Raw genomic sequence first — 24201 nt, forward strand, 5'->3', positions numbered from 1 at the left:
ATGGAATAAATATGTTTACTCATAAAATAAGAATAATTAAGATAATTAGATAATAAGCACTCAAAATAAGACTATGCAATTTTTTTTCTTATTTTAAATTTAAATTATCTTGTTCCATTGGCAAGTGTCTGACTTACCGCTTCACTTAAAGAAGTAATGTTCTTATTTTAAGAAGATATTACTTTAAATACTGTATTTGTTTTTTTGTTTTTGTTTTTTTTTTTGCAGTGTGGCTTTTAGTTCAACTTCTCTTCTGCTTTTACAAAAACTCAACCACATGTTAAATTGAAGGACTTTTTGAACACTTTTTTAATTATTATTATTCTTATATGGGGGATTGAAGATTATTTTAAAAAAGGAGGCCTGCTCTCACACAAGTTTGCACTGTACATTGAGTTGTTTAGAGCATATTAAGATCTCTTTATTGTTAAGAAAATTGGGTTGTAAAAAGCCTTCTTTAAAGTATCAAGTTATTGGTGTGCATGTTTTGTGTTAAAAATATTAGAAATTTTTGTAGCACGTTTATGGGTATTGTTTTTTTGTTTTTTTTTAACCTATTTCCCCAATATCTGCAAGGCAAATATACCTACTGTTGTTAACATATTGGCACTTTGACCTTGATCATGGCCTTAATGTCTCGAACATTCGACGAGGCACGCAAAAAAGGGAAGCTGCATATTTTTGCGTGTTTCCTGTTTTAAGTCAAAGTTCCATTCTGCTAATAAATAACTACCTTCAAGATACACAGCTAATATGGCTTTATAGACTGTACTTGGAAATAAGTAACTTCTTAGTACCGGTAACAGGTAACTAATACCATAACTAACTTGGCTCAAAATACAGATATGACAAAAACTGTTCCTATCTGTAAGATTGCTATAAAGACCGAATTCACTTTGCGTATGCGTTTGCAGATAATGTTACTGTTTTTCGGGTATTGTTAAAATCCAACAAGCATTAAAAGAAATAATGAATGGATAATGCAGCACTTTCTTCTATAAACACTTGAAGTTGGGAAATCTGCCAGTTTCATTTGTTTTCTAAAAACCCCAACATTTGCATGGGGTGCTGGACTCACCCTGCAGCTGGTACTCCTCTCAGCCACAAATAACCGTAAAAGCTCATGAAAGGTCAGCTGACTCTATAATGCAAAGGTGGAATGAAGCCATGGCAGACAGACGGTTTGACCATCTGGCTGCTCAAAAGAAGGCTGAAACGCACCAGGACCAGTGATGTGTCAGATCCTGCCTTTAACACACATTGGACAGTTTATCCTCAGTAGATTTTTACCCACAAAGCTACAACTGCTAGTAATGTATAGAAATGATAAGCTAGACAATATGCATTGAATGTAGGGTGCAACTAACGATTATTTTACAAATTCATTAATCTTTTGATTATTTTTTTGATTTATCGATTAATAATTGGACAGTCAAAAGTTCGTTTAAGAAGATTTTTTACAAATATAAACCAGGGGAAACTAAACTTTTCCACCTGAGGAGTTCTGGATAGAGCATATGACAGAGGAAAACATTTTTTAATCTTAATCTCTCTAGATTTTTTTTTTTTACAATTTTGACATAATTACTGCTCTAAGTGGTTGCTCCATCAGCTAAAGGCATATTTTACCGTTTCTACAATATCCTAACTTGGTTGACGGTTATTTTAAAAATTGGTTCATTGTGATTACTCCGATGAATTGTTTCAGTCCTACTGATTTGAAATAGACTTACTGTGATCACTTAGATTTCTGCATGACTAAATATCTTTTTTGCTCGGTTTTACCAAAGTTTTTTTATTAGAAACCAAGCTGAAGTCATGTTAGTTTTTATGAAGGAGCAGAATTAACATTGAGGATCTGTTTTTTGTCTTTAGATAAACTTGATTACATTTTCCATAGAAAAATGCAGCTGGAATCACAAAACCAAAAGAAACAGAAGCAGCTGATTACAATGAAGCACTGAAAGCTTCATCATGTCACTTGGCATCAACTCACAAACTCAGAAAACATCACCATTGTTGATCAAGGACACCATACCATCACTACTGTTTAAAAGGTTTTACCTGACTGATATTCGAACTATACCTGGATCAGATATCAGCTCTGATATTGCCTAATTAGCTGGATCAGATATCGGCAATTTGATATTGGATATCAGAGATCCAATCCATTGCACTTTACAGGAAACTGTAATTTTTTTTTCTTTTTTTGCTGCTTATTTGTTAATAAATACTATAAAGTACATCTATATCTGAGTTTGCTTCCTTGTTTTAACAATATTAATGTCAAGGTTTAAGCTTTCACTCACATGGCATCCATTCAACAGTTAAATCTCATTAGTATCAAATATCTCATTGGATTGGAGAAAAACTGGATCAGTGCATCAGTGTTGCCTTTTAAACAGTTGGTTTGTGACGTCTGGACGGTGCTTTCACTTAAAGGCACAGCCCTCATATGTTCTATTAAAGCTTCTGATCTGAATAGTCCAAATCACTTTTCTTTCCACTGGTATACTCTTGGGTTGTTATTAGGTTTGCTGTTTTCCTGCAGTATAGATCAGTTTGATTGAATTCATATTCTAATTCAAAGCCAGCAGTGTTTGTTGGTAAGTTAAAATAAACTTCAGTCCTCCAGATTTTTTTACTTATCTTTTGATGGAAATGCAAAATTTCAATAAAGATTAGTCTGAATTCCATCCATCCATCCATCCATCCATCCATCCATCCATCCATCCATCCATCCATCCATCCATCCATCCATCAATCTTTTATATTCAGTAATCTTGAGTCAGTGTCTTGCTGCAGGTCTGTCTGCTTCAATAAAAGGCCTGTCACCATGGTGACTGTATTTCTGCATCCCCAGGGAGACGACTGAGATGACTGGACCAATGAGACGGAAGAAAAATGATTGCTGCTAAACGATTCCAGGCACATAGAGCTTAGATATACATATTCAGCTAAACACACAGACATGTCATGTCCCAAAATCCTTATGAGGATTTTGCATGGACATTCCTTCTTTTTGCATTTATTTGTATGGCCTAAAACAGACCATTACCCGGACACTCCCCATTACCTAACTTTAATTCAATTCTCACCTCAGTCCTAAACCTAAAACTCCAACCCAGTAAAGCCGCGGTTCTCAAAGTGTGTGGCGCGACCCACTGGTGGGGAATTGAGACGTGACAGGTGGGGCGCGCCAAGTTCCGGTGTGTGTGTGTGTGTGTTGTGTGACTATAAATGTAGAACGTGTGAGAGCAAACTGTCCTTATAGCTGCATGTTGCCGCTTTTTAGACCAATCAAACCCACAAAGTAATCATTAATAGCCTACATGCAGTCTAATTAAAAGAACATTAGATATGAGAAAAATTTCACCTGGAACTGAAGTGCCAAAATAATGATTGACGTGACGTCGGCATATTATTTGTAACGGAATAAACTTTCGCGCCCCAGTGTTGCCAACTCAGCGACTTTGTCGCTATATTTTAGACCCCTCCAGCGACTCTTTTTTTAAAAAGGGACTAGCGAAAAATTAGCGACTTTTGGAGACTCTTACGTGAAAGCACGTATCGTTCCTTTTCTTGTCCTCCAGCGGCAGGTGCTGCCGTGGGGCGCCTCCTCCGTCCCAACCCCGTTCTCCCCCGCTATCGCAGGAGTCCCTCTCAGCGCTGCAGAGACACAGCATGTTTACCCTCAGCGTCCAGACTGCAAATAAAGCGCACATGCGCCGGGATTGACGGCGCAGGTTGATCATAAGTAACTGAATTTGAAATATTTTTTCTTAAATAAATAGGACCAGTTTATTGAAATGACGTCTGACTCCACCCTAAGGCTCAGGTTTAATGCTCAGACTAATAGTGAATTCTGGTTTGGAGTGGAGAGGGAGTATCCACTCATCGGGCAGAGAGCTGTGTGCATTCTTCTTCCCTTTGCCACATCATATCTCTGTGAGATGGGCTTTTCAACTGTTGCTTCACTGAAAACAAAATACAGATCTCAGCTGAACATTGAGCATGACTTGAGAGTGGCAGTATCAAGCCTGCAACCCCGTTTTGAGAAACTGTGCAATGCAAAACAGGCTCATTGCAGCCACTAATGCAGGGATAAATAGACCTGTATTGCCAGATGGATTTCACTTCTTTTCTTTTATTAACAGATTGCAGAGTGGCACTTTAATTTTTTCTATCTTTGAGCTTGATACAAATTTTGACACAGCTGCATTTTTATTTTCTTTATATTTGAGCTTGCTGTTATTTGATGTAGATAGTTTGTATTTAGATACTACTTGTTACTTCAATAAAATTGGAAAATTTTAAGATTGTTGCATATTTCATTAGCATTGTGTTGGGGCGATGGGGACAGGCGGGGCTTGAAAATTCCCCCTTGTCCAAAGTGGGGAATGACAGAAAAAGTTTGAGAACCACTGCAGTAAAGGAACGTTTCCTAATGTGAACCAGACATGGAAGTCCCCAAAATTAGAATACTACTGGAAAATGTGCCTTACATTGTCTGCACATGGTAACAAATACTGACCACAAACACTCACATGCACCCACACACTCAGTCAGCTCAGTCTGTTCTGTCATTTTGACTGAATCTATTGGCAATGATTTTTCTGTTAATTTACTGCTGCTGATCACATGACCTTTGTTAGCCTTCACCTGCTGTCATGGTAACAGGGTATTTCCCATGAGGGGTTTCAGGGACACCATTCCTCCTTTTGTCTGAATGAAACCTGTGAGGGATGATTGTTTTTATCATGGGCATGTGGGGTAAACCCTAAATGTTCTCAAGAGCGAAGAAAATGTTAAGAATAATAACCTGCACCAATCACCTATATTCCTCCAGAATTATGTTTATTTGAAACAATTTTTTTTTTTTTTTTTTTTTTTTTCAAACATATGGATTTAGACTTATTCCCTCAAAGGGAATTGGAGGCCCTGGAAATCCTTTCAGTAAAGCACAACATAACACCACCACACAGAGTACATCATAAAAATACTGTACATGGCACAACATACAGTATCAATACAGGGCATCTTCAGCAAAGCCGTTTTTTGTGTGCAAAAGTTTACAAACAAACTGAATAAAACTTTCCAACTGTCATTAAAATCACTGAAATGTTCTGTTCTTAAGCCAGGTCATTATAACTATTTCATATCTGCCTTATTATCGTCTGCCTATTTTTCCTTAAGGCCTGACTAACTGGGACGGTCATCCTTTTCAACAATAACATTTCTGTAGACTCTCAGATCTAATTCATTCTGTTTCGCAAAAAAGCAGCAGATTCATAATTACTGTAGTAAGTAACCCAATAGTTCCTGTTTATTTGTTTGTCTTTTCTTAATGTTTTCCACGTCTCAGACTGAAACTGCTTTTATAATTCACACTTTATCACTTAAAGTAGACACCAACATGAATGACTCTGAAATGTTGCTTTCATCTTTATTCTGTTTGATTTTTGAAAAACATTAAACTGTTAGCATCTAGTTAATCAGTAGCTTATTGTTACTGATTTTACAGAAATGATCAGTATTAGACATCGGCATCGGCAGACCCTTTTCACAGGGGCCCATTGTGCATTGGCGGTGCATGGGTATGCCTGGGGCACTGATTTTTTAATTAAGTTTTCACAGCTTTGCTGTCACAGCGGAATTAAAAGAGGAGAACTCTCTAAAACAAGCCAGTCACAATTGATCGACGGACTCACAAAAGTGAAGCCAGCCCAGGACGCTACCGTTTACTGTTAAAAAAATTAACATCCAGCTCTCCTATTTTTCTGGCCATGATATACACACCTCATAGGATCATCACTATCACACCATCATAGGATGGGCCCAAATAGAAATGATAAACACAGAAATGTATGTATACAGAGGTGTTTTTTTGTTTTTCTGTTTACAGTTGCACATTTCAAGTTTTTCCATTTTCAAGTTCATGTTTGCTGACAGATATTTAATGGAGATAAATTGTGCCTTCATCAGTAGTGGATTAAAGATATACAGTTCAGTTAACAAGTGGGCCAATTGAATTCAGTTTAGTTCAGGTAGATATTCAAATAGCAATCGGATTGTATGATTCATTTGTTATGATTTATAATACTTAATAGGGGCTATAAAATATTTGCTCGCATGCTTGCATTCATTTTCTGTGCTCATGCTTTTTTAAAATAAGTAATTACCAGAAAAAAAATTTTGCTTGCTTTTTTTTTTTTTTTTTTTTTGCTGCCCTATTGTGCCCCTGTATAGTGTTGGGTCAGCTGACGCCCCTGCTATATAAGCTGAATAAATAAATGACTTTACAGCTGATTAGATTTATTTAAGTACATAGGGGAAATAAAAAGATAGCCTTGGATATTTAGTTTTTGTTATAGTAGATTGCAACAAAAAGAAATTGAACTAATTGCCTCACTAATGCACATTAGGACGCTCAGCTGTTTGTGTTTCTATTGTTGCTGCACAAACAGGCGCTCCTCCAGGCGCTCGGACTCAGTAGGAGGGCGTGTCAGTGCGGTAAACAGGTTCTGTTGTTTTCTGCCTGGTTCCGGTCGATCAGAACTCACCGCCAACACCACCGTGTCCTCTCCGTTGAATTTAGGGATGAATTTATCCCCGCGGCTCCGCTCCGAGTCACTGAGCGGCCTGAAGCGGCACATCACCTTCACTCCACACACCCCGCACTCTGCAGCCTCCATCCCCGCACAGCCCGCAGCAGCAAAGACAATAACAGAGAGAAAAGAAACAGATCCCCGCTGGACCTGCTGGGATTTGCGGCTCGGTTCGGCAGATCAGACTGATGATGATGAACCTTGGAGTTCCGATCAGTGTCTCTCCATCTGGATGCTGCTGAACATCCCACCTCCTACAGGTCCATTCAGGAGCGCCGAGCCGCAGAGCATTCTGGGAAACGGAGTCCTCAGGATGACCTAATCGATAAGGCCTGACTCTGATCATAACGCTTGAATAAAATTATAACTGGCCTACATCTACAAATAAACTGAGAGGTTTGAGTTCCCTTTATGAATACTTATGCATACCATAGGGGAAAATTCAATTTTCTAGTTATGTTATGTTAGGCCTAGATGATTTTAACTCAAGATCCTACCCATACTCCTACAGAATTATGTCATTTCCCAGCAACAATACTTTAAGGGGAAAAAAATAATTGCCGAGTTGTGATGAAATGTGCTAATTTAACCCTGTGAAAAATAAAAATTTTTTGTCCTGCAAGAATTGGCATTTTTTTATACAAAGAAAAACCATAGGACTGTGTATAATTGTAATAATGGATCCATCTGAGCACAGTCAGTCTGCATGTAGGCCTACTTAAACATTTAACAAAGTAGAGAATTAGCCCTCTTCTGGGAATTTGATCTAAACACGATGCTGGGAGCAGTAAGACCTCAATTGAAGACTGATATTAGGTATGTACAGTAGAGGAAAAAAGTGACACCATTAATAATATTGATAATGTTTCTTTAACAGTTGAGTTGCCTTGCCATTGAAATATGCCATATACATAACTATACATGCTTTGCCTTTCAAGTTCTAACTGACTTCCTTTTGAAGACAAATTCTGTCAACTTCCATTGTGGTGTTTGTTGTGTTGTGACTTTTGTTTAGGAGTTGTGGGTTTTGATTCTGACCTAATGTAACATCATGCCCCTGTATATACGTATACCAATTTTAAAGCAATAGCCAAACACTGTCTGATGCTGTCTGTCTGACGCAGCATAATAATCCCAGGGCGAAATTACTTTCGTTACATTACTCCATCTGTAAAAGAGTGAAGACCAGTTTGATATAACACAATTTCATACCAATTAGGGGGTCCCCGCTCCATCTCGCCATCAGTTTGCAGGTCTACTTAAAAAAAAAAATGTACATGCACAACCCTGTACCCGTTCCTGAGAGGGAACGCCTATTAAATGCGTGTGAGAGTGTGCATGAGCCCATTTCTCCTCATGCACACTCTGTATAAATGCTGCTGTTCACATTGAACTTACAAGCTAAGTTTCCAAAAGAAGATTTGTAATTTTTCCACTATGTCAGGTTTACAACCGGTATTTGAACTTAGACTGATGGTTGTTCACACACATCTTAATAAAAAAAAAGTAGTCAGCTTTCCACAAACATTAGTTTGTTGAAATAGCCTTGAATTAAAGGAGTCTCAGACCTTATCAAAACATCTACAGTAACACTGAAAAACAGCTTCTCAGGCGATAAGGTAAGGCTAACGTCTAGCCTTGTTTAGCAGGTCTTATGCTTGGGTGAATACTTTTGTGCAGTAAATGAAACAAATAAGGTCACATTCAGGTTATTAAGTAGAGGCATAAAAGAAGCGGGGGGATGTAATATTTTTCCCATCAGAATATCTGAAAATAGATAAAGTTTATATTATAACTGGTAAGATATCTATATAAATAGGCAAATATCTATATAAATATATACCTATATCTATATAATTAGGCAATATCTATATAAATATCCCATCTATATAATTAGGCAAGATGACCAAAAAAAGCCACAATGTACTGTATTTCTTAGTATGACATTTTTTTTATTTGTTTAATGGAAACATTTATCATTATTATTTATCGTGTGGTCGTCAAAGATATCCGGTTGATAGCAGAAAGCATGGAAATCTATAGATTCATCACAGTGGTAGTGTAAGGGCTGAAAGAGACATTGGCTTATCTTCTGATGAAAACAGGATGAAGACCAACCATAGACCAGACATTTACATCAAGGGTTGTCGTTTTTTTACAGAGGCACTCTCTATCACATAGCCTAGACTTTGTGACATCATATTTACAATAGCAACTCTATAGTAACTATAGTTGTTAACGCATTCCTTTTTCTCCATACCACCAGGACCACTTGCAGTGTTCCTTCCATGTTAACAAGATTATTTATTATTGGTTTAATACACTCAGTTAGGTACCATGGTTAATATAATTCTGAACTCAGGTGCTTATAATATATTGATTGTAACCTTTTAGATCCTGATTCCTCCTTGAAATGAAAAAGAATGGGAAACGGAAAAAAAAACCCATATATATTCACAACCCTTGGAGAATCTATAATTTCCGTATGAAAAAAAATCACTGTAATACAATAGCAGTTTAAAGCTTTAATGTAATTGAATTTATCATTAATGGGTTATTCACAGTTATAAATATATTCTAAAAGCAGGCATACTACATGCTGGGAAAAGGGGTAACTAACTGCTATCCTCAATTATCTCAATAACATGTTGAAAAATTAGTAAAACCATGCAATTTGTGGTATACAATTATTTGCCTTCATACCTTATTACAGGGGTAAAATATTAACTGAAATGCAGGATAAAAATATTTTCTTTTTTTGTTCAACAACACCCTGGAGAGGTGCAGAATGAGTAATGCAAAGGTAAGGTCTTCTCCCTTATATTATAATGCCACTAATCATTTTGAGGCTTTAGTTACAAGGTACATGGTATAGTACATCATCAGCTATGTTTTGTTTTTCACAGTCAAGAAAAAGCAAACAAACAATAATAATGTTTTTGACAAATTTCTTTTTTTTTCATTACACTCTAACTGAAATTAATATGAAGAAACACATCTGTTTATAGTCATAAACTTTAGTCAATGTTATACAAGCTAGCATTGTCTACAACTAGTCTTGTTGATATAAGATGAAACACCAAAGCATGATATGAAGTGCTCATTTTCTATAAACTATATAACTTTTGCAGAATTGAGTTGATTGCCTCTTCATTCTGTTTACACTCCAGTAATCCTGGTACAGTCTCATGGAAGAGAACATGAACAACATCCAGCTTAACATTTTTATAGTCTTCAATCCATCCTTTTCCTCCAGTTGAGTAGTCAGCATCTCTGGTATGATGCATAAGAACCAGAATCACTGGTTTATTTGATGCTGAGACTAAAAGAGAGAAGAAAATGTATATAATGAAGATTTGGGATTTTCTTTACATGTAGAGACAATCCTCTTTTTGTTCAGATTAATCAGTAATTGGTACACATTGACAGGCATTTAAACACATGAGATCTCCTGAAAACACTGATCAACCAAGGGTAAAATTATAATGTTTTGAAATAAAGGAGAAATTGTAGTAGAGTATTTTACATTAAAGTAATCTAAAAATTCTAATAGTTTTTTTTTTCAAGCTTAAATTAAATCGGAATACTACATGTTGTATCCCAATATAAAACCTATGCTGCATTTGTTTAATCTATGGAAAATAAAGATAAAAACATTAAACTCTTTAAAGCTGACCATGCCAACATTTGACCTCAAGACTAACATCATTAACAGTAAACCTAAGACTTAGAATGTTGAACGTTTAGCTTTCCTGAAAAAAAAAAAATTTGTTTCCACAAGACAAAAATCACACAAGTGCTGGATGGAGTTTTCCATCCCCTGGCAAATGCATGGTATTTAATCCTAGCCTGACGTAGTCCAACTCAATTCTAGTCAGAATATGAGTCTGATACTGCTCCATAGAGCTGTGATTATGGGGCGTGTTTCGAACGAACCAGGAAAAAAAATGCCTCTGCACTCAATTGGATAGACCTACAACCAATAAGAGCAACGGAGTGCGTGACGTATGTTAAGCGAGGCATAGTTGTTGTCCACAAAAATCAAAGCGTGCAGTTGCACGCCTAGAATAAGAAGATGAGACTTGATCGCGTTTCTCTGTTCCTCTTTTAAAATTAATTTGCTGTCGATATCTTCTAGAACAGACCTAATAGCAGAATCTACTCACCTCAACTCTCCAGCGGCAGCCATTATTGTTGTCACCCAAGCACGCATTGGTCACTTGGTTGATTACGTTACTGTTTGTCATCTGTCCATCATCGTATAAAGCTCGCCCTGACAATTTGATTGGATCGCCTGACAGTGGGCGATACAGTAATACTCGCGCTACTATGGAGCAGAGCCAGACTGAACTTCCCCGACCTCAAACTTTGTGGGCAGGACTAAGTTCGGAATGGCACCCAGGCTAATTTAATCCCAGGATGGCTGAACTTTACATATTAGATTCACCTCCGAATCAATATATTGAAAAAAATATATATAAATATACTGTTTAAAACACCCAATAATGAGAAATGTCCACATAGTGCAGTGTACTACAGTACTACAGCTTGAATTCAATGTTTTGGGAATTGCTGAACAAATGTACAAAATTACATAACAGTAGAGTCCAAGAGAATAATATGTCCTTAAACTTGCAATGCACCTGTATATCAGTCAATTAAAAGCTGTATATCAGCTAAACCTCCCTAACAAGGAGAGGACTACTAAGATAAACAAAATCTATTTACCTATTTATTTTAAGGGGTACAGTACATATTAATGAACATACATATCATATGTAAATAAGCTAGCTTGTAGATATTGGCTTATTTCCATCTGTAGTCCCTGTACAGGTTTACCTTGCAAGCAAGATGTCAATATGTCCACCAGAGGAGTAAGGCTGAAGCAAAACAAAGATGGCTGCACTGGTTTGAGCTAGAATTCGCTCTATTTCTTTTGTAAAATGGGCAAAATTTCAGAGAATTTCCTGGACCCAACTACCTCCCCCCTGGTGGATAAGATTTCCTTCAACTCAGTTCAAAACATCTAACTTTCCTGACCATCTTCTGCCTGCCATTCCTGGTCCCCAAAGTCAATTTGCTATATGCACATTCTGTGTAAATAAACCCTTTAACTTTCTTGTTTCTTCTTTCCTGAGAGTTCTGTATGTGCATAAAAATACTTTGGAAAACCATGACACAACCAGTACAAAAGATAACATGATTATGGTGTCTTTCTTAAAAAAAAAAAAAACATGTAACCTAATGCTTCATTTTCAATTTTTTAGGATTCCCGCTATCACAAGTAAAATTAAAAAATGTTTTATTCATTTAAAGTTTAATTATATTGAACATGTTTATTTGCACATTTTTTAGACTTATACATTATTTATAAAACATTATTATGGTCTCTAACTACATGAACCAATAATGTTGAATTATTATATAGAATGAATATTCTTATATAAATCCAAGTGATGCATGTTGCTTTTTTCTTCAAAAATAGTATCTACAAAAAATTATCATATTGTAAGATGTGAAAATTGTGTTTAATTAAAGATTCTTAAATATATCCAATATATGCTAAATTAATTTGAAAGGCTTTGAAAAAAATCATATGAGACCTTACATATTTTAGGGTCATTTTAGAACAACAGTTTATCTTTTTCTGACTTTATCCTTCCAGTCAACTATGTGATAAAATTATGCTCATCAGTGGGACTTCTAAAAAATATGTATATTTTTAGATTTTTTACAACCAGTTTTAAAACCTTACCTGATCTTTTCCTTTGATAAAAAAAAACAAAAAAAAAAAACACTGATTTAATATCTGCTTTTTTAGGGAATGAGCAACCTGACTAACTGAACTAAACAAAGGTCCCTTTTTAACTCGGCCTATTCAATTATGTAAGGAATTAATTACATAGAACCAATTTTAAGTATGTTCTGTCAGATGGTTTTCTATAACTCTGCAGCCCCGAATAACGAATTAATTGCTATCTCTAAATAGAATTTCTATAAAAAGAGCAGTCAATCTGGTGATTGATGTTAGAGTTTTATAAATGTTGAATACATCTGTAGTTCATATTTTCTTTTTCAAGTATAAACATTTCAACAACCAGGCTGTTTCCCTAAACTAAAGTTGCTTTAAGTCATAACTCAAGACAGGAATTTCAGTAGAAACCCTTATTTGGCATCTGAAATTTTAAAATTAAAAAGTTAAAAAATTTAGAAAATCTTTTTGGATTAGGATATGGCTAAAAACTGTGAAGAACAGAAGAATACATCAAAATAGCACTGATCTGCTCACAAATATATAGAGTTTTAAAGTTACAGCACTGACAAAGAAAAGGATTTTCATTACCTCGTGGATCTCCCATAGCCGATTTCACATCTGATCCAACCCGGGAAATAATTGGGCAGAAGACGATGTTGACAGAAGAATCCTCTAGACTTTTTGTCTCCTCAATTACTGTTTCTGACCACAGGCCGTGTTTTTTGCTCTCCTTCAGTTTTTTCATAATTGTCTCATCGGTACCAAATGTCCCTCCACGGCAGAAGCAGTAGACCTTTACTTTGTACAACCCTATAAAAGATTTGTAAGTTCAAGAGCGATTAAAAGTTCAACATTTACATAATAAATACAACAAAACATCAAACAAGGTCATCGTTCACCTTGATTTACGCAACAGAAGCCAAGCTGTAGCCCCTGTACACCAGTGTTCTATCATCTCACTGAAATAATGATCCTACGGTCACACAGAGGGCAAATAAGGACCACAACCACATTTTTTTTGCCCATATGCGACTCCTATCAAACTTTTTCATGAAAATCTAAATGGCCCAATTATAATTTTTTCATCATCTAAAAAAATGGAGCCATTTTCATTTCAGTTTTCAAATCAGATAGGAATTTCAGATTTTCAAATCGCCTGCAGTCTGAAAGGTCATGTGTTTTGACCTTAACGACATTGCCAGGCTCCCAGTGCACATCCTCAGAGATGTTTTGGCAGCAGCAGTCGCTGCGGCCATTGTTAACCCCTATAACCCTACGGACCCACCGGTGGGTCCAGCTGATACGTGACCTCGTAATTTTAACAAACCCCCAGTATTGATGTAAAAAAACATATTTGGCACAGTTTGGTGACATTTTTGGATAAATGTGCCAAAATGGCCTCTCCGCCCAAGAAATTTCTCACTAATACCATCCTAAAATAAATATGATTCATCTGATTGAGTCCAAATTTGGTATATTTTTACACAACATTTAGATTTAAAAGTCTGTACTACTTTTTTGTGCTATAAATAATATTTTGGTAGTGTTTTGCAATGTTTATTTCAAAGAAAATGTTGGCGAGGTTCAAAAAATGCAAAATATTTTGTATTTTGTCCCTAATATTCCAGGCAGGGTCAAAGCTACAATGGTGCTGACACCAGAAAACCATTCTATGACATCTTACCTTTACAGACGTACCAAAAGTTTCTTCTTAAATCTAATAGCTGTGAGGCTATGGGTGATTTACTTTTGTGTGTTTTTGTCAGGCAGAAACTTATTTATACCCCCTGAGGGTGTAAGAGGTTAAAAGCGCTTCTGTTTTTTTCTTATATTCTCCTTTTTGACTGGTGTGCTCATGATACTGTTAGCTCCCATTGCTGAAAACTTTAGGTACAACAAAGCTTTATTGAAAACTTCTAGTGATGGTCACATTGATCATTACTTCCATAAACAGTGCACTGCTGTGTGATGTCAACATTTTCCTTCTACACATGCCTGTTGCTTTAGGTTAATAGACCTTTCAGAATGCTCTGGTGTTCAGTCCAAGGGTGTAGAGTTGATTTCAACTTTGGTAGGGACACTATTGTTCTGATGTAATTGGTCCTATGCAAAATTATGCATGCTCTGTTTTTTATGCTTAACGTGAAAATCAGGGTGTATTTTGTTTAAAGAGAAAAGCAGCATTTGTAAAAATTTTATAAGCACTACACACACTATATGATGTTTATCAATGTTTGAAGCATCATCGGCTCTGATGAATGAGGAATTATTACTTTTATCCACTTTGAAAAGGTTTGCATTTGAAATTACCAGCGACTAAGACAGAAAGAAAATCTGTGCCTATTTAACAAAAATACAGTCTAAATATGTGGATTTATCCTGTTTTTTCTTTTGAAGATATACGATTGTGCAGGGGTAAAACCCACACTTATCTTTTAAATATTCTCTCTGTATCATGAAACAAAGCAAAATAATAGATTCTAAGGGAAACCAAATACATTTATTGTATAGTTACTCTATTTCACCCATATCATGTATTTTATCTTGGGCTGAAACAATTCATCGGAATAATCAATTATTGAAATGTCAACGAATTTAGTAATCAATAAATCGTTAACTGGTATATAGAGACTCTAAAACATGTCTTTAGCTCACAGAGCGACCCACTTAGAGTAGGAATTATACCAATTCCATTACAATACCATTGTAAAAAAATATATAAACAAAAATGTTTTCGTCTCTCAGTATTCTCAGTCCCTTCTACTGCTGCAACAAAGCTGTATTGTAAATTATAAACATGTTATTGTTGGAAGCGACAAGTAGGTCGGTCCAAAATTTTGGTAGGGACATGTCCCTATGGTCCCTATGCAAAACTACACCTATGGTTCAGTTGCATATGAAAAGCTGTGTGATTTAACGTGGAAAAAAAATCAGACTTCAGAAAAAACAAAAACAGAACACAGATCTGAGCATAAAGACCTCCAGTGTGACCATAGTCCAGGTGGATCCGGAAGTGATCTTCTGCAGTACCTTTGTGGTGTACAAGAAATATTCCTAGCATCTCCAGTCCACCATATAATTCTCAGTGTTTTTTTTTTGTTTGTTTGTTTTTATCAAAACCTTTTATTTGAGAAGGTATATTGAGAGTTTTTAGCACAAGTGTATAAATGAATTATATTACATTAGATAATAAGAATAAAAACTTTGAGATTACAAGTAAAGCAGTCTTTAAACTATTCAGTGGATTATGTTGCTTCATATATATATATATATGTTACATAGATAGATAGAATATAGATAGATAAAAGTGAAACTGATGAATGTATAGAATGTAAAGTAATAGAAAATGTAGAACATATTTTATTATATTGTAGGAAATAGGATGAAGAAAGGATAAGATTAAAACAAAAAACAAGACAAATAGGAAGGGAATGGAATTTGAAAGGATTAATAGGAACAACAGGAGAGGAGATAAAGGAAATGCAGAAAGCAGTTATTAAATATCTTAACAATACAGGATTATATTGTAAGATTTAAAGGTATATGTATATATGGATGGATGTATATTTGTGTATGTATGTAGATATATATGCGTATGTATATAGGGATAGATAGATAGATAGATAGATAGATAGATAGATAGATAGATAGATAGATAGATAGATAGATAGATAGATAGATAGATAGATAGATAGATAGATAGATAGATAGATAGATAGATAGATAGATAGATAGATAGATAGATAGATAGATAGATAGATAGATAGATAGATAGATGATTTAACCATCAGCACAGATAGAATATCTACAAAGAAAACTGTTGTAATTTTAACCAGAAAAGATAAGTTAAGCTTGATTGAAAAACTAACACTAAAAATTGCTTTAACAGAATATAACTGTACTAACCCCATGTGAAAGTGTTATACCACGATACATCCTTTTCCGGTTCCTGTCCCTGAACACAGAAATAAAAGATTCAGATAAAGAGAAACAAAGACAAACCAAATCTTAAAAGCTACCTTCTTTATTTTTTCCCAAGGTATAAGCCAGTTGTTATACTTTCTCAAATTACTCAATGCTATAATAATAGTGTACTATTCTTACATCATATTTTGACAAATCAAACTAACCTGCATTGATTTGAATCCTCATTGTTTTACTGTTATAGTGATGTTGTTAATTTGTGTGGGAAAGTTTCTTTTTTTATTTCTTTTATAAAAATTCAAATATCAGTATTTTATTACACAAAATTCTTATTTATTATTTTTTTTATTTATCTGTTACTTTTTCCAGTTTTGTGTTATTTGAATTACTACTGTGAATTTATGAATTTCTTTAATGGGAGGATATGCAAACTTTCATGAATAACTGAATGCTTAAACCCTGAGAAATATCATACAGTATCTTTATATATGGATTTTATAATTATTAACCTTACCGGAGTAGGATTTTCCTTAAAGGGAACATTTTCACTTTCTGGTTTGAGTGAGATTTGCAAATTGAATGTATCCAGGTTAATTTCCATTAGGGATACAATTTCTCTGGAGCAGTATGGACACTTAATGGGAAGATGCATAGCCTCTCCATCCTGAGAAAATACCAAAAAAAACAAACATTCATTATAAAAGTTTGAGAGAAACAGTTTCTCCCCAAATGTACTTTATAAATGTAGGCCTAGATCAAAGCTTAAGAAAGGGAAACACATACAAAAAGGTTAGTTTAAGGGGCCTGAGGGTAGTACTAAATAGGTTTTTAATAAACAAACAACTTTTCAGTAAGCAGGTTATATTTAGACAGTCTGTTTCAGTGCTAATATACTGAGACTTACCACTTGAAACTGGCTTTTGAAAGAAGGCAGTACACAGTTTAAAATTCTCTTAAAGAAACTTACTTTATAATAAAATGTTATAATGAGAAAACAACACTCTGCTTTTCCAATTAATGAATCAATGAACTTCAATTAATGCTTTATTAAATACTTTATTAATCCCAAAGGGAAATTAAAGTTGAAGGGATTTGTTTGGCCTACTTATGTCTACTCTGTTCTACCATTTCTTTTGGTTTTTCATACTCATATTTGTCATCTTCAGTTTTATTCAGGACTGGGTCGCAGGGGTAGGAGTCTCAACAGAGACTAAACTGCCCTCTCCCTAGACAACTCCTCCAGCTCTGCTGACCTGGGAGTGTCTCAGGCTTCCAAGCCAGAAAAGGTGGAGACATTGTCCCTCCAGTGTGTCCTTGGTTGTCTCCTTGCCCTCATCCTAGTGGGACATGCGTGGAACACATCCACTTCAACTTAATTGTATTTTCCCTAAATGTTTTCTAAAAGTCTAAAATTATTTTTTTATATATACTTTCTCAACTATTACATTATATGGGAAGTATATGCAGGATTTTGTGATTTTACAGTTTCACCTGCAGAGAAGAATCTTGTATAGTTAGCTTTTAATGTATTTCCTAAGAGAAATTACATGACAATTCCCACAGATGACCTTGTTACCTTTGCCATTTTCATTGCCCCCTGTGCACAGGGAGAGAGGGGTTTAAGCTCCCAAATTTCAGATTAGTTGTTTGTTATAAAAAGGGTAAATGAGTTGAATTTGTTAAAACTATACACTTCTCAGTTATTTAAGCAGAAAGGGACCTTGTGCTCAGTGAGCCAAGTGATGCTTGGCGACTATTATCAGTTACTCTACTTTATTCCCTAAAACTGTAAACATTAATTCTGATTAATCAATGCTATCATTTATTTTTCTTCATATAGAGGACTTAAGATGGTAATTACTTAAAGTAAAACCTTTTTCTGACAATAAATACCTACTAGTTAAAAGCAGGTGACATAAAAAAAATACATTTAGGGCTAATTTTATGTCTTACTTTGGGATCCATAAAGAATAAATCCACCTTTTATTTTGCTAAAGATATTTGATATGATTTACATATAGTACTTTTCTATGACCTGAGCTGAACCACTACGTCATGTTTTTTCTTAAGAAAATCCCAGTGTGGCTTCATGTGACCTCAGTTTAGATTTAAATACTCCAAAAAAAAAACTTTAAGAACCAGATAGTCCATCATACTGTAAATGTAACAACAGATTGCTGGTTGGAAACATGGGTTGGAAACAGGCTTTGCAAATGTAATGAGACCAATCCATTTATGTTTGTAGATAAATTGTATTTATGTCCTCAGTTCAACTATATAAAGCAGTGTGTGAATGCGTATTGCTGAATTTACCTAAATAAATCAAATAACTATAAACCTGGGAAGTTTTCACATAACAATTTCACACAAAGGTTCAATAATAATCAAACTTACTGGATTTGGCTTTGTCTTAGTGGACATGACCTTCTCAGATTTGAGTGATATTTGACAGTTAAGTACTTCCTCGCCAATCCCTGTAATCGATGCAGTAATTTTGAAACAGTGTGGACATTGTTCCGCTGTTACTTTATCCTGAAAAGATATCATGGAAAGAAATTTCTAAATTGAACATTAAATGTTGAATATTCATATACAATTGAACCCTGGACAGTTTCATATAACAGATTTAAACCTTCTTTCAAAAATCATTAAACTTACCAGGCTTGAATTTTCCTCACTGGACACTTCTTCATTTTCAGGTTTACGTGATATTTGAAAATAAAATATGTCTTGCCCAATCCCTGTAATGGATGCATTTAAGGAAGAACAGCGTAGACATGGTTTAATTGCCACATTATCCTAAGGAGATACAAGGGGAAAAGAACATATCAACATTGGTGCAGAGATTCATCTTTGACATGTTATATGCATATTGCAGAGTTGTCTTTAAAAAAAATCATATACCATTAAACCCTGTAGGTTTATCTTCCTATTGCTTTATACATTGATTCAATTATCATTAGACTTACTGGATTTGGATTTGCCTCACTGGACACTTGAGACACTTTGAGTTGGATTTGAATGTTGAATGTATCCTGGTCAACTTTCGTTATGGATACAATATTTCTGGAACAGTCTGGGCACTTCGAGGACAGATTGTTCACCCCTTTAGCCTGAGGAAATACCAGAAAAATTTAATATTAAAAGTTAAAGGGAAAACAGTTTTTCTCTCAAACAACCTGAATATGTAAAATTTCTGTACCGACATATCAATCACATATGTCTGCTTTATATTTATATACTGTATTTGACCTCATGGACACTCCAAGAATAAATGGCATTTTTTCTTACTGGTGATAATTCACTTGATGTTCCTGCAGTGCTTTGTGATGTGTTATTTTCCTTTGCCTTGTTTTCACCTGAAGAAACAGGGTTTAGGTTGTTAGATGGAAAGACAGACTCAAGATGTATAAACAGTTTTCGGATGAAGGTTGTGACCACTTTATAGCACCCTTCTGACATCTAAGACCATTAGGAACAAAATTATCTGGTCTTCACACAAACATTGAACTTGATAGTCAGAAGGCCAGGCTTCAGAATTGGAGAAATCTAGACACCACTCATCACAAGGATAAAACCATGGATGGATGGATAGTTGAGTGTAAGGAAGGAAGTTTTGCTCCTTCGTTACAAGACTATTATAAAAAAATAAGGGAAAACAAAATGAATACGCTACACTGAATAACAAAGATGTTGACCAGATACTTTAGAGCATGGCACTGCTTTTCCTGCTAATGTATCTTTATGTCAGTTTGATTATTCTTTTTCTCCTATTCACAAAGTAGTTGCATGAAAACATATGGCTGACTTTATATATGTTTTGCCCCTTCTACAGATGAGCTGGTGTCTGAGGGTTGGCGGCTTATGGATTCTTTTTAAAAGATGGCTTTGAGATGGAGTGGTTCAGAGTTTGATGTATTGGTAAAATGCTGTAGTTTTAACACCTCCAGTTTGATTAAACTGCACTCTCTGATGATCAAAACACCACCTGTTATTACGAAAAGAAGAAAAAAGATAAGCAGTAAAAATTGGCTAATGTAACCAGATACTCACTGCTAGATTCATCTGCCTTTGTTTCCTCCTGGTTATGTTGATCAGTACCAGGAGCTTCGCAGGCATTACCCTCATTGGATGCACCTGAATATTAAAGCACAAACAGTGAACGGATAAGTGCTCGCTTTGATGTCAAAGGAATAATTGGGTGATAATGTTACAACTATTGAACAGGTAGGTCTTCCAGTTTGAGCAACAATGGAACACGAGTATTGTCTTGTCTTTTTACTTTTGTTAACCAGAGAGAAAACCTTGTATGATATGCAGGTAGACACTTGAATACCTAAAACAGGCACTGGCTAAAATATTTTCAACTGAGTAGAAACTGCTGGGAAGGCATTTCTTATCTAAAATGTAAAACATTTTTAAAGGTTATGAATCAAATCAAGCTTTAAAATCCTATTTCGATGAGAAGAAAATGAGGAAAAAAGACATCAGCTTTTCAATTGACAATATAATGACCAAGTTATTTCCAAAAGGCCAATCAAAGACATTCCTACAAAAAATATAAGTAAACAACAAAAATTTAAGCAGGTTTTTTTTTTCTATTTTGGGGTTCTCTCTGTCTCTCTTTTTTTAAAACATACTACATAGCACAAACAGGAGGCACAGAACCAACTACACCAAAAATCAAAGAACAAAGATCATCTGATATTTTTTCTCACTGCAGAAATCCCCACAGAGCTGGAATGAGAATGCTAAGTGTTACTTAATGATTTGTGGCCTTTAGCTACTGATTCTAGATGCACACAAAAATATGAATATCAATTAAGCATTCAACTACAGATACATATAACTACAGTTCATAAGGGAAGCATAAACCCACCTTTTATTTAATTTTAAGCGGGATTGTAGTGGACATCCACCTAAAGCATTAAGTTTATCTTATGCTTCCACAGTCAGCTCCATTTATTTTAAGGATTGGCCTGAAAAAATCAGTGCTTTTAAAAAAGCATTATCTTGCTGCCCTGTAGCTCTGCAGATCTAATCAACACAGATCGTCTAAGCAGCATATGCATAACGGAATGGCAGTTAAGGGTGACCAACATTTGGGGATACATTTTTAAATTTAGTAAATTAGATATGTATTTTATTCTAAAGGGGAAAAAAGTAAAACAAAAATTGTACCACCCTTGTGTTTTTTTGTTTTTGTTTTTTTTTTTCATTTGAAACCTTAAATTGTATACCTTAAGAAAAAGAAATGGAACAAAACATGACTGGTCAGGTCAATAGTTTTTTCACATAATAAAAACTGTTATTTTCTGCTTTTTTATTTTCTCCTTCTCAAACAGCATAAAAACTATACTCTAATACAAACACAGGTTAAATTCAACAATAATTGTTGAGTTAGAACTATAATCTGATTTTGTACAACATGCTATATTTAAAAAAAATATTGAAAGCACATCTCTGTAATTTGATGTAGAGACCGTCCACTTGCACACATGTTGGTGATCATAAATGGCAGAAGTCTAGAAAAAAGAACTCTATAAATACTTTGGGTGTATCATTTAGACTTATCTGTTTAGAAGGAAGCCAAGAAGAAAGGAAAAAAGCACAAGGGGGCAACAGAGAGCAACTAAAGTATGCTTGAATATAATGGAAAATAAACCAAAGATCAACAAAACAAAACAACTGATATTTGAAAACTAAAAACTCAGAGACCCAAATGGGGAGATCTAAAACATCTTTATGTCAGTTTGATTATTCTTTTTCTTCTATTCAAAATGTAGTTGCAGGAAAACATATGGATGACTTTATATCTGTTTTGCCCCTTCTACAGATGAGCTGGTGTCTGAGGGTTGGCGCCTTATGGATTCCTTTTTAAGGATGGCTTTGAGATGGAGTGGTTCAGAGTTTGATGTATTGGTAAAATGCTGTAGTTTTAACACCTCCAGTTTGATTAAACTGCACTCTCTGATGATTGAAAGACCACCTGTTATGAAGAAAAGAACAAAAAAGATAACCAGTAAAAATTGGCTAATGAAACCAAGTACTCACTGTTAGATTCATCCGCCTTTGTTTCCTCCTGGTTATGTTGATCTGTACCAGGAGCTTTGCAGACATTGTCCTCATTGGATGCACCTGGGTTTTAAAGCACAAACAGTGAAAGGGTAAGTGCTTGCTTTGAAGTCAAAGGAATAATTGGGTGATAATGTTACGACTATTGAACAGGTAGGTCTTCCAGTTTGAGCAACAATGGAACACGAGTATTGTCTTGTCTTTTTACTTTTATTAACCAGACAGAAAAACCTTGTATGATATGCAAGTAGGTTTGACACAACGTAGAATACCTAAAACAGGCACTGGCTTAATTCCTTTCCATTGAGTAGAAACTGCTGGGAAGGCATTTCTGATCTAAAATGTAAAGAGTTTTAAAAGGTTATAAATGAAATGAATCTTTAAAATCCCATTTTGATGAGAAGAAAATGAGGAAAAAAGACCACAGCTTTTCAATTGACAATATAATGACCAAGTTATTTCCAAAAAGCCAATCAAAGACATCCCTACAAAAAATATTAGTAAACAACACAAGTTTTAAAAAATGTTTTGGTAGCAGAAACAACTAAACTAAAGATCAAAGATCATCTGATATTTATTCTCACTGCAGAAATCCCTGCAGAGATGAGAACGATAAATGTTACTTAATGTTTTTTGGCCTTTAGCTACTGATTGAAGATGAACACAAAAATATGAATATCAATTAAGCATTCAACTACAGATACATATAACTACAGTTCATAAGTGAAGCATAAACCCACCTTTTATTTAATTTTAAGTGGGATTGTAGAGGACATTCACCTAAATCATGAGGTTTATCTTATGCTTCCAGTCAGCTCCCTTTATTTTAAGGATTGGCCTGAAAAATTCTGTGCTTTCAGTAGCATTATCTTTCTGGTCTGGTATGGTCACCAGTTTTTTCGCATTTTAAAAACTGTTATTTTCTGCTATTTTCATTTTCTCCTTCTCAAACAGCATAAAAACAATATTCTTATACAAACACAGATTAAATTCAAGAATTCAATTCTAAGAAAGACGGACTCTATAATCACTCTGGGTGTATGATTTAGACTTATCTGTTATTTCAATTGTAAACTTATCTGAAGAGAAATTGTTTTCATGTCGCACGTATATATTCTATCAACATAAAAAAGGAAATATTCAGCAAAGAGACAGATGGAAACAATAAACAAGCAAAGCTTACCATCAGAGCTCATGTTGTTCTGATCTTCTGTTAAAGTGTTCTACAGAGTGACTGAAATGGAGTCTGTATAAATACCTCCCAACACCCCATGATCATGTGACTTACAATAAGGTCTGCAGCTTCTTGAAAACAACAGCAACTACTTTCACTTCACTTTACTTTCACTTTCCATCCTATCTTGCAGATGCGCTTTAGTGTGTGATTGGTTTACCCTCAAAAACATGACTAAGCTCACTTTTAAAAGGCATTTTAGGGATCTGGGGATTAATCCCAGAAGGGTTCAGTACAGTGGTTTGCTGAACTCACTGTTTGAATTATAGTTCTTAAAACTAAAAAATATTCATAACCGTAAAAATATTTAAAGCTTTTAGATTTATTAACATGTGCTGATAGCAAGGAGGTATTCCAGCCTCAACTCAGATCTGGAGTCTATCAACAAAGACAATTAATTAGAGTACCAATGGGTAAGAGCAGAAAAATAATCGGCAACAATCAAAGTTTGATATCTGAAAAAGAAGTTAGGTTTTCTACATTGACATCAGAGAAAGGTGAAACCAATCCCCAGTACAATATTTAATAAAATATAAATAAGAACAAATATAGGAAAATCTCATTTCACTTTTTTTTTTATTTTTTCTTATCAGAAACTAAAATAT

General features: G+C 34.9%; 2 protein-coding genes across 3 annotated transcripts in view; both read right to left on the reverse strand.

The window, feature by feature from the left end:
- Positions 1 to 6891, reverse strand: part of LOC119796546 (kinesin heavy chain-like) — a 30010-nt gene extending 23119 nt beyond the window's left edge. The window contains exon 1 of the mRNA XM_038305148.1: positions 6564 to 6891. Within this exon, the coding sequence (XP_038161076.1) occupies positions 6564 to 6695 (132 nt within the window). The 5' untranslated portion in view covers positions 6696 to 6891. The remainder of the gene's footprint in view (positions 1 to 6563) is intronic.
- Positions 6892 to 8542: 1651 nt separating this feature from the next.
- On the reverse strand, positions 8543 to 23644 carry LOC119796512. Of its 2 annotated transcripts, XM_038305108.1 has the most exons (11): positions 23546 to 23576; positions 22635 to 22698; positions 20341 to 20424; positions 19579 to 19646; positions 19257 to 19400; positions 18946 to 19086; positions 18682 to 18819; positions 16802 to 16951; positions 16270 to 16312; positions 12952 to 13173; positions 8543 to 9930 (listed from the first exon to the last, which is right to left on the reverse strand). In XM_038305108.1, exons 1-11 carry the CDS (start codon positions 23546 to 23548, stop codon positions 9716 to 9718), a joined length of 1272 nt encoding a protein of 423 aa, XP_038161036.1. In that variant the 5' UTR covers positions 23549 to 23576; the 3' UTR covers positions 8543 to 9715. The 2 variants fall into 2 exon arrangements, with proteins under 2 accessions (XP_038161036.1, XP_038161037.1); XM_038305109.1 differs by lacking the exon at positions 22635 to 22698 and having other exon boundaries at positions 16270 to 16318; positions 23546 to 23644.
- Positions 23645 to 24201: the final 557 nt, after the last annotated feature.

Source organism: Cyprinodon tularosa, unplaced genomic scaffold (assembly GCF_016077235.1).
Source record: "Cyprinodon tularosa strain WSP-4 unplaced genomic scaffold, ASM1607723v1 ctg551, whole genome shotgun sequence".
NCBI lineage: Eukaryota > Metazoa > Chordata > Actinopteri > Cyprinodontiformes > Cyprinodontidae > Cyprinodon > Cyprinodon tularosa.

Coding starts and splice junctions, on each gene's coding strand:
- LOC119796512 (XM_038305108.1), bottom strand. Junction 16,952..18,681: donor CTAAGACAAAGCCAAATCCA/GTAAGTTTGATT, acceptor GTATTTTCTCAG/GATGGAGAGGCTATGCATCT. Junction 13,174..16,269: donor GTATAACACTTTCACATGGG/GTTAGTACAGTT, acceptor AATCTTTTATAG/GGTTGTACAAAGTAAAGGTC.